This window comes from Cervus elaphus, chromosome 15 (genome assembly GCF_910594005.1).
Source record: "Cervus elaphus chromosome 15, mCerEla1.1, whole genome shotgun sequence".
NCBI lineage: Eukaryota > Metazoa > Chordata > Mammalia > Artiodactyla > Cervidae > Cervus > Cervus elaphus.
Genome location: NC_057829.1, coordinates 29,614,407 through 29,631,289, shown reverse-complemented (window position 1 = coordinate 29,631,289; position 16,883 = coordinate 29,614,407). Strand labels below are relative to the sequence as shown.

Here is a 16,883-nt window from a genome sequence, read left to right as displayed (position 1 = left end):
CTCAGAGGGACATGCCTCAAGTGTTCGAGCAGGCTGAAAATGAGTCTCTCAGTTGTGTCCAACTCTTTGCAACCCCATGGTATACAGTCCATGGAATTCTCCAGGCCAGAATACTGGAATGGGTAGCCTTTCCCTTTTCCAGGTGATCTTCCCAACCCAGGGATCGAACCCAGGTCTCCCACATTGCAGGCAGATTCTTTACCAGCTGAGCCATGATCCCGTTTTACTTGGCATCATCACACAAGGTGTGAAGGTTGCAGCAAAACACTTCCGAATGCTCCTCTCGAGACTGATTATGTTAATAGCCCTGTATCTAAGATTCACCCTTCTAGCCACAGGCTGAGCAAGGAGTGATCAGAGCTCCTCTCCCTACCACCACCTGCTGATGACAAAGATCCATGAATACTTAATCGTAATTAAGTATTTTTCAAGCACAGAATTCCAGATAGCTCAAGAACAGCCTCTTGTTCTCACTTCTTGAGTATAACCCAAAAGCTTATTTTCTGCATAAAGGAGTCACGACCATCATTTTATTCAAAGGGAGTTCATGTGATGGGTTTTCCTTAAGTGCCACTGTAGAAGAATCCATGGAAGGTAGTGATCCTGTAGTCCTTTGAGTCATCTGATTTGAGAATAATGATAATACAGGAAGAAGGCAGCACCAGTGAACATATGGTGAGCAAAAATGAGGCCATGAATACTGTTTCCAGATATTGCTGAACTAATTCAGTAGCCTTGGACATTTCCCTGTAAGTTGAACACCCAGAATCTGCCTCCCTAGTCAGCAGCTTTTCTAAGTTAAAGCAGTGATAAATGTAGTCAGCAGTACTCTCCCTCTTTAGTGATATTTACCACTTTTAGATACAAAAAATCAATCAAAAATACTGATGTCCCAGCTTCACTTCAAGAACCTGTTCCTACTCCTTGAGCTTCCTCAAGCAAGAAGAGGAATATGTCCCCAGAAGCTAGCTCTGCCTCACAGCCCTGTTTGGATCCCTGGACTTTGGACCATGACATGTAGCCTCGCAATATTCCTGCACGTGTAATAGCTTTAGCTTCTTAGGGGCTAGTGATGGCCTCCACATAGACTTGTACTCTTCTAAGACAGACTCCTTCAACCAGGGGATGGTCTGTACCTTCTGCCTGCTTTCCTCTTACTGTTAGCCTTTGTCATTTCTGCTCCTTCTAGTGTATAATCCCCAGAGTTGTCCTTTATTACCCAGAACTTTTGAAGTAAATGTATTACCCAGTGGTAATACTTACCCAGTGGTTTCTACTTCTTCCAGTACAATAAATAAAAATCTTTAGTTTCTTCATTTTGAGGATTAGCTTCACGTGCTGTTCTTCAGAATACAGTTGAAGCCTGATCTAGAAGTTCTCGCTGAAACTAAGCCTATGTACCACAACCACGAGAGCCCATGCCCTAGAGTCCACCAGCCACTAGCACTGAAGCCTGTGCACCCTAGAGCCTATGCTCCACAGCAAGAGAAGGACCACAATGGCCGCGCATCACAACGAAGAACAGCCCCTGCTCACTGCGACTAGAGAAAACCCTCGTGTAGCAATGAAGACCCAGGGCAGCCAAGATAAATAAATCAATTGTTAATTTTAAGTTCTTGCTGAAATAACATACCCATCATTTAAAGCTTTATACAAATGTACTTTATTGTTTTAAACAGAAGAGGCAGAAAATATTTGCATATAACAAATCCTAGCTTATAAATGTAGTTTTTCAGTGGTGATGTCTCTAATCAGCATTCAGGGATTTTTTTTTTTTTAATTTGCTTCACTGTGTCTTGAGCACTGATATTAGAGAAAAGCACATTGGCGTAAAGTATAAACCAGTGTCTCAAAACACTGGAAGAACTTGGAGAGCAAACATGATTTTTCTTACTTCCTCTAAGTAGTCTTAGTAAAACAAAAGGTGATCTTTGGCATAGATTCATACTTTAAAGGCATTAATATTGCATTTATATCAGTTAAGCAACTATTCAAAGATGCTGAGGGCCTTGAACATCATCAGTTAAAAGGTAATAGAGGAAGCCTGAGTGTACAGTACCAACTTAAGTTTTACACATTCGATGTTAGGATCTAACACACATTTGAGGTGGGGAGGACATTCAGGCAAGGGTTCTTACTCCTTTACTCATCCAGTTCTGGCTTTGGGAAGAAATACAGTTTCATGTGCTGGGGAATGCTTAGACAGCAGTGAAAAGTACAGGGAAGGAAAAACTCCCTTCTCTCTCACTTTGCTAATAGGAAACTTATGGTGATAATTATACTCATTACTCCCTTGAACAGCTGTACTTGGGAGGGAGGGGAGGTCGCAAGAGACTTGGTTGTTGTTGGCTGAGGGAGGTAGGAATTTCTGAGGACTATTTCCCATTGACTCATCCCCCAGAGTGCCAGAATTCCAGTCTGCAAGTACCACCTCCCTTAGGTAGGAAGCATCCTTCAGATAGGATTGCCTTTCCATTAAACACTCCTGGGGGCAAGCACCAATTCTCAGGACTGAATTTCAAAAGGATAAAAAGGATCTTCCAAAATTACAAAACAAACATTTATCTTTAAAATCTTGTCTAGGAAGGGTTTGAGGGAAGAATACAAAAGCCAGGACAGGAGACATGATTCGGTTAAAAATAAAATGCAGCATTTCAGCTCAGAAAGAACAGTAAGAGCTAAGAATGAATGAATAAGGCCTCAGCATAGACCTCTGCAGGCAGTGACAAAGCGTGGAGTGGCCCTGCCAGGAGGGTGGGCAGAGCCACGGCCTGGCTACTCTGCCTCTCCAGTGGCAGAGAGCACCAGGACACACAGTGTGTTCTTGGGATGGCTACCTTGGCGGACCAAGGCAGGGTATGGGACGAAAAGGTTTCCTAGCACAGACACTGCTCTGGGGTGAGGTAAAGACAGAACCACACGATACAGTGATTTCCTCCTGACAAAGTGAAATTTGGCTGTGTACTGTGGGAAACTAGAAGGATTGAACTGGGGAAAGGAAGGAAGTGAGTTCAGGCCCCACAAGCTGGGGCTCCCCAGAGGCCACCTTCCCCTGCAGCAGTGAAGCTCACATCTGAAAAAGACCCTGGAAGCACAGCCAGGAGAGGCAGGCAGGGTCAGCAACATGGAAAGCCCAAAACAAATGTTGGAGGCACAGTGATATCCTTAACTGACTCGCCTGGGCCCTGGGTCTTGGGAGCCTAGTGGAAAGAATGAGGGAGTAGGGGCGGAAAGGGAGCCATCCTCTAGGGAACAAGGGTAGAGCAGGGTGTCAGGCTAGTGTTCACTCTTGGATTTTGAGCTTATGTGAAGTCCATGGGCTAGAAACCCAGTCTGCCTATTGGGATAGTGTGTGCATAAGTAAAGCCGTGTTTGAGAATACAGGCCTTATACGGAGACACATTTCAGTGTCCATAACAAGAGTATAAATGTTTTTTAATTTTTATGTCAGGCCAGGATGGTAACTTTCAACCCCCCAGCAATCTTGGGTGGCTCCTGGGACCAGATCATTTTCATCCTGTGCAGCAGGGGCTTCTGTGTTAGCCAGGTCCAACCAGGTGTCTACTGGTACCAGGGAGTCTTTCTAACCCAGCGCAGAGTAAACCCAGCATCTGTTCGAATTTTGATTGAAGCCGCTTCTGCTTCTCGAACAGTCTCCTTCACAGACTGCATGAGGTTCTGGGCATTGTGAACCAGCATCTCTGTGGCCTGCAAGGAAAGAGGAGCTCTCCATTACTCAGAGTCCCTGATGGAGCCCTGCCTCTGAAACAGGCTTAAGTCAGGAATAGAATGCAGTTTACCCTACCTGCACCTGGCGTCACTGGTGGTTTATAGCTGGGTCACCAAAAAGAACCCCAAACTGGACCATCGCTGATTGTGGTCAGTATTCTCAGATGGCATCTAGTGTATACTCAGATGGCATCTAGTGTGTACTCCTTTGACGATGTTTGGACAAGCTCCTGCCTTGAGCGCCCCTCTATGTAGAATGCTCTTCCCTCAGGTGTCCCAGTGGCTCACCTCTCACCTCCTTCAATTTCTCTGCCCAGTTAGCACCTTGCTGAGGCTTTTCCTGCTCACCTTATTTTAAGTCACAAACCACTTTCCCAACTCCCAGTGTGCCTCATCCTCCAGTTCTGTCTTCACTCTTCTCTACAGAACTCATGCTAGCTGATATACTATATGTTTTATCTAGGTTGTTCATCTGATGTTTTATCTAATTTTATCTAAAAAAGTAACATGAGGGCAGCAATTTTGTCAGTTTTGTTCTCTATTGTACTTTAGTGTTATGTCAGTTCCTGTCACATGAGGTATTTCACGAATATTTAATGAATGAAAAAGTAATCAAGTAAACCAACCACCTTTTAAATCCATGAAAATCTAAATAAGTAAGTCTTCTAAACATACAAAATACAGGACTGAGATCACACTAGTAACTTATCAATCTATTAACCCAGTAGTTTTTTTTTTTTTAATTCTTATGTATTTTTGAGCTACAGATCCTTTGAGAGATTAATGAAGGCTGTGGATTCTCCCCAGGAAAAAAAGCTCAGATGCACAAAACTTGTGAATGCGATATCAGAGGGATTATGGGCTCTGAGAGGCATAACTATGGACTAGAAGTCCCAATCAGTTAATCTTTTCACTTGGTCAACAAAGAGGCTGAGGCCCAGAAAGATTCAGAGACTTGCCAGCCAAACTCACACAACAGTCAGGATGAGGCCTCAAATTTCTAACTTGCAGTCCTGTGTCTCTTCCATTCTACCACACTGTCAGTTTCTTCTTTTTTTACTAGAATATTTAATGGAACATAGTAGACACTCCCAAGATACCTTTTTGTTAGTTAACTGATTAAATGAAAAGGTCGGAAACTCGAGTCTTACCCTTCCTTCCTTGTTTTTTCTATTTCCTTTCCTTGGGGCAGAAGAGGTCACCTGAAAGGAAATAGCCTAGTACCCAAACCCTGCCTAGAATACGCAGAAGTTACAGGTTAAGATCCAGTTTGCATGGTTTAGGGGAAGAGAGGGTTAAGGTGAGAGCTAATGAATTAAACATGGTAGTTAAGGCAGCACTACTGACACAGAGAAGTAGCCTCCTTGCCTCCGCTACAGTGCTCCTACCCTCTGTCTCCTGGCCCGGACTTCTCCAAGGAGAGGGACTGTCTTTTATTAACTCCTCTACATAGCACGTTATACAGTGCCAAATACATATGCCAATGTATGATAAGCCTTGTCTGGGCAGATCAACAAAAGATGTGCTATCTTCCATAAGAAGACATTGGAAGTCTGGTTCACAGCACAGCCTATTGGAGGGAGTTTAGGAGAGCAAGAGGTGCTCAAATGATGGCTTTCTGAAAGACCTGCACCACATTTCCAGGAGGCAGGAAAGAGAACAAACTGTGATTGCCAAAATACATGCAAGAAACACTTTAAGCAAACATTCCCACCATCTTTATTTCAATATCTGTCAAAAAACCAAAAGAGAAGCACCTCCTTTGAGATGTCATTTCCACCTCACCGCAGGCCTAACCACCTCATGCCCCTGAAAAGATAGCACTGTTCATCCTCCCTGAGGCACTTATCATCCAGAGGGCAAGGAAGCAGAAATTCTCCAGCCGGAAAGGTAACAGTGGGCAGGACTGAACACACACTAGAGGCCTCTCAAGAGCCAAGCCTATTCCAGAGAGAAAAAGAACTGAGTGGAGTCCTAATTGCTGCTGATTTACTCAACCTCCCTAACCCTCAATTTCTCATTTGTAAAATGACAAAAGTTGCACAAGAGCTTTTCACTTCCCTTTCCAAATTTCTGATGCATCTCTCCAACATAGGTGCCCTTTTGAGAGAGTTGAAGACTCCATCCCATGTACTAAATACTCATTTCACAGGTAAAATTTCCTCAAGGCTGAATTAAATCACCATAAAGGGGCACAGAAGCTACTGGTGAGAAATCAGAAGCAGCAGCTACGTACCTGCTCGGACTCCTCGTCGCTTATGTTGGTCCGGCCCAGCATGGTGGCCTTCACCGTGGACAGGATTTTGAGCTGGGTGCTTATGGTTGGGATTCGCTCGCATACCTAAAAAAGAAAACTTAATTGAGTAGGTTTCTATGTTTTTCTTGCCTGCAAGCTCTTTGAGGGAGAGACTTATCCACCTCTTACTCTCAGTGGCTGGCATGCAGAAGGTATTCAATATATCAGCAGCAGAATTCCACTTGTTTTCCCCCTAGAATCAGTCTAGTCTCTGTCCAGAAATGGAAGCATTAAAATTCTTTCGTTTGATTCAGAAATAAACTTTTCCAACTCTGTCTTTCCCAAGCTCACATGCATATTTCCCCTTTCTGCTATTTCTTTCCATTCTGAGGTGCCTCCTCCTTGCTCACCCCGGTTTCTCTTTCCTGCTTTTCCCCTTGCCCCTGCCACTCTTCCCCCCCACCCCACACACACACCCTTGTCCTGAGTACCTGTAAAAGGTTGGTTCTAATCCGCTTATCTGTGCACTGCTTGGCAACCTCCTTGGCCAACCGAGTCACCTCATCTGAGGCCTTGGCGATGTCCTTGGCGCACTGAATCAGCGCCCGCTTGGTGCCGCTGCCCCCTCTGACCAGTCGAGACATCTCGGCCATCAACAGAGCCATGCGCTTGGCTGCTGCAATGATGTCATTGCCCTGGAGAGAAGCGAGACACAGAGTGAGCTCAGCCCATACTCTGGCCAAGTTAGGGAACGAAGTAGAAGCAGAGAGAAGAGAGGAGGGAGCCTGCTGCTCTAGCAGCCCTCTGGAAGGTGAGAAGAGAATACACAGGCTATTCTTGAGTGATACGGACAGCAGAGGAGAAGTAAAGAGAAGAGTGAGCCAGGGCACTCACCCTAGCATTCAGTGAGAGAGAGAGAGAGAGAGAGAGATCACTGGACCGAGAAAAGGAAGACTTGGATATTAATCTGAAAGGGCAACATGTGAGCCCCAGGCATAGCACTAAACAAGCACTTCAGCATCTCCAGGTTAATCATGTCAATAAAATGGGAGTGGGCCCAAGGAATTGGTTAAACAGGCATTTTCCTTTCTGTGGGGGGAAAGCAGTACAGTTGGCCTGAAGGGAAAAATACAGATGAGCCTTTCCAGATGCTGAAATCATCCTCTTCATCCTTACCCTTGTTACAAATAGCAGCCAAGGATTGCCGCTGCTGAACTAGAATTTAAACCAAGTAACTATTATTAGCCTTGGTGAAAAAAATTTTTTTCTGACCTAGACAGCTCCTTCCCTCTCTCTACTGCCTCTTGTTTATACTGTCAGCCTAAAGGAACATGTTATTTTCATTCTTCACGTTTAAAAAGACCAAAAATCAATTTTTCAGTCCCCTCAGCTAAGTGGCTTCAATTAAAGAAACTTTCAGCTAACAGGATGCTGGGGGAGGCTCTGGGAAAATAAAAATCATGTGTCAAGCTGTAACTGGAACCCCTGCAACTAATAGCAGCTTATCTTAGATTTGGCATTTTGGTTCATTATAACCTCATGGGTCATAATGTACAAGTAATTTACTTTATGCCTTCAAAAGGCTCATCTTTTGGCTGATTGCAAGCAAAAATAATAAATGCAGTGTTCAAAACTACCTAAAAGGCCAGGCCCTATGCATTTTTCCCCTCATGCTTTTCAGTTTCTAGACAATGCAGTGAGGCATACACAAACCATGCCACGGCAGGGTGCTCTGTGAGAGGCATCCACAGGCACCATGAAGTGGCCGACCATTTACACAAGAGGGTGTGGAACATCCCGGGCAGTAATTGAGGCCAGAGAGAAAACAGTTACGGGAAGAACTCATGAGAATAGGAGTATGTTAGACAAGGTTGGCTAGGCCCACCTCTTCCACTGCAGACCTGGGATCATTCCAGGATTTCATGACCTTGGTTAGAGGATAGTGTTGTGCCAGGGTTATTTATTTATCACCCATCACTCCTCAAAACCTTCTTGCAACATGCCACCTTCAAAGGGGAAAATCTAATGATCCCCATCCTCTACTCCCTAAGGCCAGAGCTCTTTTGGTTCCTGTCCTGCAGCCTTGAGCCCTCTCTCTTCCCCACTCCCACACCCTGGCCCACTGAAACCCCTGATCAAGCAGTCAGTGAAGCTCCCTTCCCTGTGGGTACCCATTAAGGCCAGCATCTGCCACACAGCCAAGTGCAGGACAGCAAGCAGTCCTCCCCAGAAACCCTGCCATGTAAAGCTGCTTCTCACCCTGATCAACTCTGCCAGAGCCATCAGTGAGAGGTCAGCGGAGAGGAGCTGGGGGTGGGGGGCAGGCAAAGCCCAATGATCAGGCCGGATGACCTCTTAATGGTCTACAGTGGTTCCTGACCTGAAAGTCATTGAGAGACGCATCCACAGCTTCCCAAGGGGTTTAAGGTTTCGATGTCCGCCACAAGGTCAGTAAGAAAAGGAATCCTTTCAAAAAGTGACCCCATCTCTCTCTAACCCCCAAACATGAATGCAATCCAATTAATCTGGCATTAGCAGACCTATGAAACTTGTGAAGCCAGTCCTAACAACAAGGTGCAAACAGACAGACGCCCACCCGGCCCAGACTCACAGGACCCGCACAGATCATGAGTGATGCAATGTGTCAAGGCTGCACATGGCCGGATGCATAGAGAGCAGCCCCACTGGGGGGCGCTCATCAGTACCTTACTAGACCACTTGGTAGCTTCCCGATGCAATGACTGAGCCGCGGCCAGAATGGGCTGGTTGACCGGCTGATTGGATGGCATTAACAGCAGCTCAGGTTCGTAATCGTCTTCCATGTCAGGGGGGACAGGGAACCCAACAGCATCAGCCGCCTCTGCCTCAGCTACAACACTTATACCCACCTTAGCGGCTGGGTTACCCGGCTTGGTCGATGGCAGGAAGGATGAGAAACAGGGACAGTGTTAGTAAGAGCAGTAGGGCTTGGGAAACTGAGCTTCAGCTGGTTTAGTAACCCAAGCTGGCCTAGGATGGGAAAGAAAATGGATTCCCCCCAGGAGTCAGATGAGCCAAGCTCCGCAGAAAGGGAATTCTCAGCCTCCAGCACCAATCTGCTCATAGCAAGGGAAAGAGGCTTGCTTACTCCAGTAGCAAAGGTTTCCAGAGACATATTTATACAAAGAAAGAAACTGGCATTCCTTTTTAATACACTTACTACCAAAGAGTAATTCTTGGGTCAGAAGATTTTTGAGAAGCCGAACGAACAATCAATAGTAGCTTATTAACTTTAAAAGGAATTCAGAGGGGAAAAGTATATGCAGCCACACAAGTTGCTTTGAACAGAACAAAGTGAAAAACCTGCTGACTCATGTGAACACTGTTCTACAGTTTCCTGGACACAGGAGGTATCTTGGGTCAGCTCTGCAGCTGCCAGACACAATTTTTTTTTTCCTTCTGGGGTTAAGAGTCCCAGAATCTAAAATGATAAACTGGAAGCAACAGATATCAAATCAGGAAAGAGGAAAGGAAAACACAACGCTGAGTGAAGAGGGCTTATCAAATACCCCATGATCACCTAGCTAGAAGGAGCCTCGAGAAGACACCTCATCCAGCATCCACCTTAGGGAAAACGTACTTCAGAGCAGTTCTCCCTGTCTGAGGTCCTCAGACACAATGCTTCACAATCTCACTCTGCATCTATCACTAGTACTGCCTCAGAAAGCTATTCTTTGGGTACAACCTAAATTTCTCCAATTGCATCAGCCCAAACTCAGTTTACACAGTTCACAGATAATTAAGGCATGAACCTGTCAACTGATCAAGGCTGAGTTCAGAGGAGCTCTAAGTTGATGCCCATGAGAGAATGGGACCTGTGTGTTTTGGGGGAGACAATTAATTTAATACCAGGGATGGGATTCTGAAAGCCCAGGGAGGAGCAGGGAGATCAGATGCTAAGAATAGGTTGAGGGGGAAAGAAAATGAAAGGAACTGCCCTCAATGAAGCCAAACCACTGAAATAAAGAATGGCAAAAAATAATAATAATAATAATAATAAAGAATGGCAAACACTGGTTCTTTATATCAAACATCTCAGGGTATGTAATCTCAGATTACAAACATCTCTAACCAAGAGAAAGTAAGAGTTTGTGTCAAATTTTATTTAAGGTTGCTACAACTCCTAAAAATCTTAATCCACACAGGAAGCCTGCCTCCAAAAGCTGACTATTAACTTGGAGGACTCAGGGCCAACAAGTGGTGGAGGTACCTTTTAAATCCTTTCACCTAAACTATCTCAACCAGGACTCATCCCCATTCCTTAAAGGTAAGGCCAGCCCACTCCTTCTGGGTGGGGTTCAGAGTCCCAAAGTGTACAAAGATAGACTGATAGAAACACAAACACATCCCACTCCCCACCTCCCTAAACACACATGGTTCAAGTAACTACTGACTTCACACAGCTTGGAGTCAGCAACCCCCAGAGGCAAACCACCAGACGCAGTCAGATTTAAGGATTTCTGGTGACAAATGGCAGAGTAGGATAAACATCTAGGCCAATGCTGTCCACCCCTCAAGTTTTATGTTTATCTTTACAATTCATGTATACTTTGTGTTCCTCTGCACAATTGTAATGAAATTTAAATTTTCTTTAGGAAATTCCCAGCACTTTCACTGTTGGGGACTGGGTTCGATCCCTGTTCAGGGAACTAAGAGCTCACAGGCCATGAGGCATGGCCAAATAAATAAATAAATTTTCTTTAAAATCTTTAAGTAAAACCAACCTTCACTGTCACCCCCACTCCACTCCCCACATGCACTGGGACTCTGCTAACGGTCCCAGGGGTATGCATGCCCCAGTTGGAGAGACATGATTGTAAAAGTCCACAGGTCAGGTCCTATACCAGCAAGGTCACCATTCCTTCTGTGAACCTGGACTCACAGCTAACAGTTCAGAAAAATACAGAGTTAAAAAAACCAAGGTCAAATTCCCAGCCTGAAAAAAAACTCAAGATCAACTGGATGTGCGGGAGGTCCCTTGGGAACTATATTCAATACAAGAGCTTGAGATGACAGAGAGCATAAAAAGAAAAAGGAAAATAGATGTTGGGAATAAAGATGTAGGGTCATAGTAGAAACACAACTGACTTAAAACTAACAAATAAATCTACCTCTTATCTAGAAAGGCTACCACTCACTTTTCATCATTCAGAGCCAAATAGGGGCTTCCCAAGTGACTCAGCGGTAAAGAATCCACCTGCTAACACAGGAGACACAAGAGGCACAGGCTTGATTCCTGGGTGGAAAAGATCCCCGGGTGGAAAAGATCCCCTGGAAGAGAAAATAGCAGCCCACTCTAGTATTCTCGCCTGGAAAATTGAATGGGCAGAGGAGCCTGGAAAGCTACAGTCCATGGGACTGCAAAGAGTCAGACACAACCGAGCATGCACACGCACGCAGGCAAAAGTTATTCATGAGGCGTGACTGCTATAGCATCCAAATTTTCACCAACCACATGAACATTTACACTTCCAGATCTGTTGGGAGTTAGCCTGAAGCTGTCTTGAATTGAAGGGTAAGATGATTCTGATAAAAGGACAAAGGACAAAGCTTTTAAGATACCAAATATCTGATTCTATGAGAAAAGAGAAGGAAAATGAAAATATTTCATATAGCTATAGCAGAGCCCACAGAAGACTGTGCCATGTTTGGAGTGTGGATAATTACCAAGAGAGCATCTAACAACATTCAGTGACCCCAAGAAAGAAGAGAAATTTCTTAGAGACTAAATGTCCACCATCAGGGGAGCTGATCCTCCAGAGGACAGAGGAAAGGAAGCCACAGGTGTCCTAGCTCTCACTTGAGCTGCTAGAAGGAGAAACCATCAAGTACCAAAAACATCTCACTAAATCACAAGAAAGAAGAGGATCCAGCTACTGGCAACAACACGAACCAAAGCAGAGAAAGGATGATTTTCCAGAAAGACTCTTCCTGGGCTGTGCGTCTGGCTCCTCATCCTTTCTCAATAAGAAGAGCTTCATTACTTACCTTGCTGGACCACTTGCGAGCTTCATCGTGGAGCTGCCTGGCAGCCATCATCATTGGCTGGTTAATCACCTCCCCGGCTTTCTGCTCAGGGAATTCTTCATCCTTCTCCTCTGGTGGTGGGGGCCTGGGTGGAGGGACCTCACCCTCAGGCAGAGGTGGTTTGGGAGGAGCAAGCTCATCTGTCAGCTAAGAAAGAATTGCTAGGTTATAAGTAAAGTCCTAGGAACCACCCCACTAGAATTCTTTCCTTTCCTCTAAAAACCATCCCCAGCATATACTCTAAGAAAACCATAATTGAAAAAGACACATGTACCCCAATGTTCACTGCAGCACTATTTACAATAGCTGGGACATAGAAGCAACTTAGGTGTCCATCGACAGATGAATGGATAAAGAAGCTGTGGTACATATACAATGGAATATTACTCAGCCATAAAAAGGAACACGTTTGAGTCAGTTCTAATGAGGTGGATGAACCTAGAGCATTATCATACAGAGTGAAGTAAATCAGAAAGAGAAAAACAAATATCATATATGAACACATATATATGGAATCTAGGAAGATGGTAATGATGAACCTCTTTGCAAGGCAGCAGTGGAGATGCAGACATAGAGAACAGACTTGTGGACATGGGAAGGTCGGGATGTGTGGACATGGGATGAATGGAGAGAGTTGCATGGAAACGTATACACTGCCATATGCAAAAGAGATAGCCAGTGGAAATGTGCTGGACGACTCAGGGAGCTGAAACCGGGGCTCTGTGACAACCTAGAGGGGTGGGAGGGGGTGGGAGATAGGAAGGAGGTTCAAGAGGGAGGGCATATATGTATACCTATGGCTGATTCATGTTGATGTATGGCAGAAACCAAAACAATATTGTAAAGCAATTATTCCTCAATTAAAAATGAACAAGTTTTTTTTTTTTAATTAAAAATAGCATCCCCAGAAAAGTCACCCACATTCACAATCATCCACACTGAGCACAAGGACCACCTGCTTCAATCTCAACAGAAGCATATTTTCTTCCTTTTCTCTTCACAAAAAACTAGCAGCTACTGTTTTGGACATATCCCAGGGAGGCATGCATGGTAATACCAAGCCAAAGATCCTCAAAGAAGATCTAAGTTCTGGTCTTAACTTCGGACCAGAGTTGAGGGGCAGCTGCATAAGCGTGGAACTTCTCCCCAGGGCCTCGGGTTCCTCGTTTACCAATGAGGGGTGTCTAGACCAAATGACTTCTAAGTTCTTGATTCCAAATGTCAGGACTTTTATTAATCCCGTAAGAATCCATTCCCCAGAACAGCCATCTCCTGACTCTAACCACCCACCCACAGTCCACCAAATGGAAAGAATCAAATCATATCAAAAAAGAAGTGTTGGTGGCTAGGGAAGCACTGGTCATTAGCTATGGGCACAATCACCCAAATTTGTCCTCAACAAACTTAGAAACTTAAACATGGGAAAGCAAATTTGGGACATTAAATGCAGGTAAGTAAATCAGGACATTAAATAAAATTATTGCCTTGATAAGCTATTCCTAAGGACAAGCTATTTCCAATATGGCTATTTTCCCACTCCTCACCAGCCTACCCCACTAACTCATCACTCGTCACATTCACACTGACCATAGCCAGTTCCTCTGCTCCAGTCACTCCCCATCAAAGCAGACCAACACCACAGACTCTCCACTTACCCAGCACACCCAATGCATAAGCACTGGGTTAGGACTCCCCTAGATTCAAAAATGAAAGCTGAGTTGTGCCTCTGACTGAGATTCAAGTAAAATAAAACAAAGCTACCTGGTGACAGAGGCTCCAGAGCAGACTACCTCTCTGCCACTGCAGTCCCAACACCCTGCTGCTCAGTTCTCCCCTTGTATCTGGGTTTACTTACTCGGAGCTGTTCAAGGTCTGGTGGAGGAGGTGGGAAGTCAGGCTCCTGAGGTTGGAAGGCTTCTCTGACCTTGGCCACAGCTCCTAGGATCCGGTATCCTGAGTCCAGGAAGCTCTTTTGCAGTCCTAAACACAGACACCCTCACTTTCAGTTGGGTAGGTCAGTACCCTGGAGCACTGTCTGGCCAGCAGAAGAACTGGTTTCCAGTAACAAAAGCTGGGTATGAAGCTGCCAGTAAGTGGTACAGGCAGTGACTGAAAGGGAAGGGAGGTAAGAGCGAGGCAGATGCCCTGAGTCCTGCAAAGAGTCAGAAGCAGCACAAACCAGCGGTTCCCTGTAGTGCTCAGGGGACCTTCTTGCCTGGACAGCTGACAAGCACTCGGGACATTCCTGGGCAGGAACACTTTGGGATCAGGTGGTGCTCATCCCCTCTCATGATAAAGCAGTCAAGAGATAAGCATGCCCCACTCAGAACAGGGGAGATGTCACTTTCAGATGGGGCAGACTTTCCCTGGGGTACTTCTCACCTTTCTCCCTACCTACTCCACTTGGCATTCAGCATATTAACCCCTACAATGAGCTGCTGCTACTGTATCCTGTCACCTAGAATTAAAGAATTTACTCAAACTATTGTTGTTGTTTAGTCACTAAGTTGTGTCCAACTTTTTTGCAACCCTGTGGATGGTAGCGTGCCAGGCTCCTGTGTCCATGGGATTTCCCAGGCAAGAATACTGAGGCGGTTTGCCATTCCCTTCTCCAGGGGATCTTCCCAACCCAGGGACTGAACCCATGTCTCCTATATTGGCAGGCAGATCCTTTACCACTGAGTCACCTGGGAAGCCACTCAAACTATTAGAAACTCCAATTAGGAAACTGAGCAAATCTTTAGTGATGGTGGGTTGAGAAAACTAGGTAGACTTTGCCTGGGCTGGGGATGAAGAGGGCAGCCCCTTCTTCCCACTCTCTCACACTGAGTGGATCCTACTCAGAGACGAGGCTAGAATCACTGGAGGTTCACAGAAGGAAGGAATTCAGATGTTTCCTACCAGAAAGGAGTGAAACATCTTCAGCAGCAATGAAAACATGATCAAAATTCAGCTAAAGAAAACCCAAATTCTTTGATGTAGGATCAAGATAATCACCTAGGAGACCCACAGGTCAATTCAGGTCCTCCAAATTTGACAGAAATAAAGAATGGTGTCTAGAGAAAAAGCATTTTAAGAAAAGCAGAAGTTATGCAAGTCACATAAGTTAAGTGGTTGATAAATTGATTACTATGCATCTTTTGAGAAATTTCCAAAATAATGATTCAATAGGACAGGGAGCTATTTAGTCAGACTACATGAAGAAAGTACAGAGAAGTTGCTCCAGAGAAACTAACTTGCAATAACCCTGCCAACACTGCAGGAAATATTCTGTCCAATATATTTTGAATAGAAAAAGATTAATCTAGCATACTCAAACTAGCACGCTCTAGTTTTTCCTTCAAGACTTTGTATGTGGGGGTTGTGGGGTGCATCTTCTCTCCCCTCCCTGTCAGCTGCCTGAATTAACCTCTCAGGTTAGGTGAACCACACCATGCATTGCTTACCAGGGTCAGAAATGTTTCCTGCCACGGCCTTTGCATCCACCACCATTGGGGAGATGGTTTTGCTCAATTCATCAGAGGCAGCTTTCACGGCCTCACGGAATTTGGGATCCTCAGAGTTCTCCACCTCCCTCTTAGCCACCAGCAGGATCCGGTTGGCCCGACGAGCAATGCTGGTTGCCCCAGCGACCAGCATCTGAGGCTGAATGTTGGCCATGGCAACTTTACACTTGTCCAGGTCTTTTTTAATTGCTTCTTCAGAAGCATCCAACAGAGATTTAGTGTCAATGGCTTCGTCCACCAGCCCTGTCCGGAGAATAGAAATGGAGTTTAGTTTCTATTTTAGAAGAATAGATACTCCAAAACCCTGATGCCCATTCATGTGAAAGTACAACACTCGTAATTCTTGCCTTCAGCTCAAAATCCTTCTTACACAATCAAAAGCACCACTGGAGGGTGGGTAGTGGGTGGGGAGTGAGAATGTAGCCCAGGAGGCCAAACAGATTCACAGCCTTTTTACCAGCCGTGGTCCCAGCCTTCTTATATCTACCACAGACACCCAGTAACGCTTTCACATGAGGAGGAAACCAGGATTGTGTCTGAAACCTTCACCACATCAGCACCACATTATCTCTTAAGAATGTTTTCTCCTTCCGTCTCACTCCCCAGCCATCTGTTGCTTGTTGGCAGCTTGTAGTGCCCAAGATGAGCCACGCGGTGGATTCCGGTAACCTTAACAGCCTGTTTCTTGTTTCTGTTACCTGTCTTCAGATGCCCAAGGAGCTCCACTTTCACCACTGGCTGCTAAGGACCCCTGTCCCAGCAGGTTGTGCAGGGAAGCTGAAGCGCCTACCTCCCTCATCTCTTCCTCTCCCATCCCTCCCTCCACAGAGAATGAAGATTCAGAGATGCCACTTCAACTGCACAGACACAGGTCTGTTGGTTGTTGGTTTCTCCTTTAAAAAAAAAACAAAACTACGTAGTTGATAAGTTGGAGGAAATTCTGAGACAAGTTGTATTAAATGGTAGCTATTGTGGTTCCTTGAAATGTGAACCCGTTGAAAATGACAGGGACACTTACTGTAACCACAAACACTGCCTCTCAGCCTCTGAAACCAAACCCTGGCTCAGACAGAGAAAAGACACTATTCAGAGAAGATAGGAGCTGTAACAATAAACATCACACTGGGAGGGCGGCATTAAAATCAAAGAGGCTCAAAGAGTCTCTCTTTGGACAAAGTTGCAAGGCTTGAATGAGAAGCCGCCGCTGCTCAGAGGCTGTAATCAGGGCCAAGTACACTGTCAGGCACATGACAGAGCCTTTATCCAATTGCAGCTCAGTAACATAACCGGTCCTGCTTGAGTTTCTCAGAGCTTGTCTCTCATGGATTAGACAGCAAGAATTTTGC

General features: G+C 45.2%; 1 protein-coding gene across 4 annotated transcripts in view; it reads right to left on the bottom strand.

Annotated features, from left to right (window-relative positions):
• Positions 1-1,639: 1,639 nt before the first annotated feature.
• VCL (vinculin) overlaps positions 1,640-16,883 on the bottom strand; it is a 108,363-nt gene continuing 93,119 nt past the window's right edge. For 2 of the 4 annotated variants that reach the window (XM_043925024.1, XM_043925025.1), the window contains exons 16-22: positions 15,478-15,780; positions 13,887-14,011; positions 11,993-12,178; positions 8,671-8,874; positions 6,457-6,660; positions 5,966-6,070; positions 1,640-3,708 (exon numbers count right to left, since the gene is read on the bottom strand). In XM_043925024.1, coding sequence (XP_043780959.1) covers positions 3,562-3,708; positions 5,966-6,070; positions 6,457-6,660; positions 8,671-8,874; positions 11,993-12,178; positions 13,887-14,011; positions 15,478-15,780 — 1,274 coding nt within the window. In that variant the 3' untranslated portion in view covers positions 1,640-3,561. The remainder of the gene's footprint in view (positions 3,709-5,965; positions 6,071-6,456; positions 6,661-8,670; positions 8,875-11,992; positions 12,179-13,886; positions 14,012-15,477; positions 15,781-16,883) is intronic. The other 2 variants (XM_043925026.1, XM_043925027.1) reach the window with 1 other exon arrangement.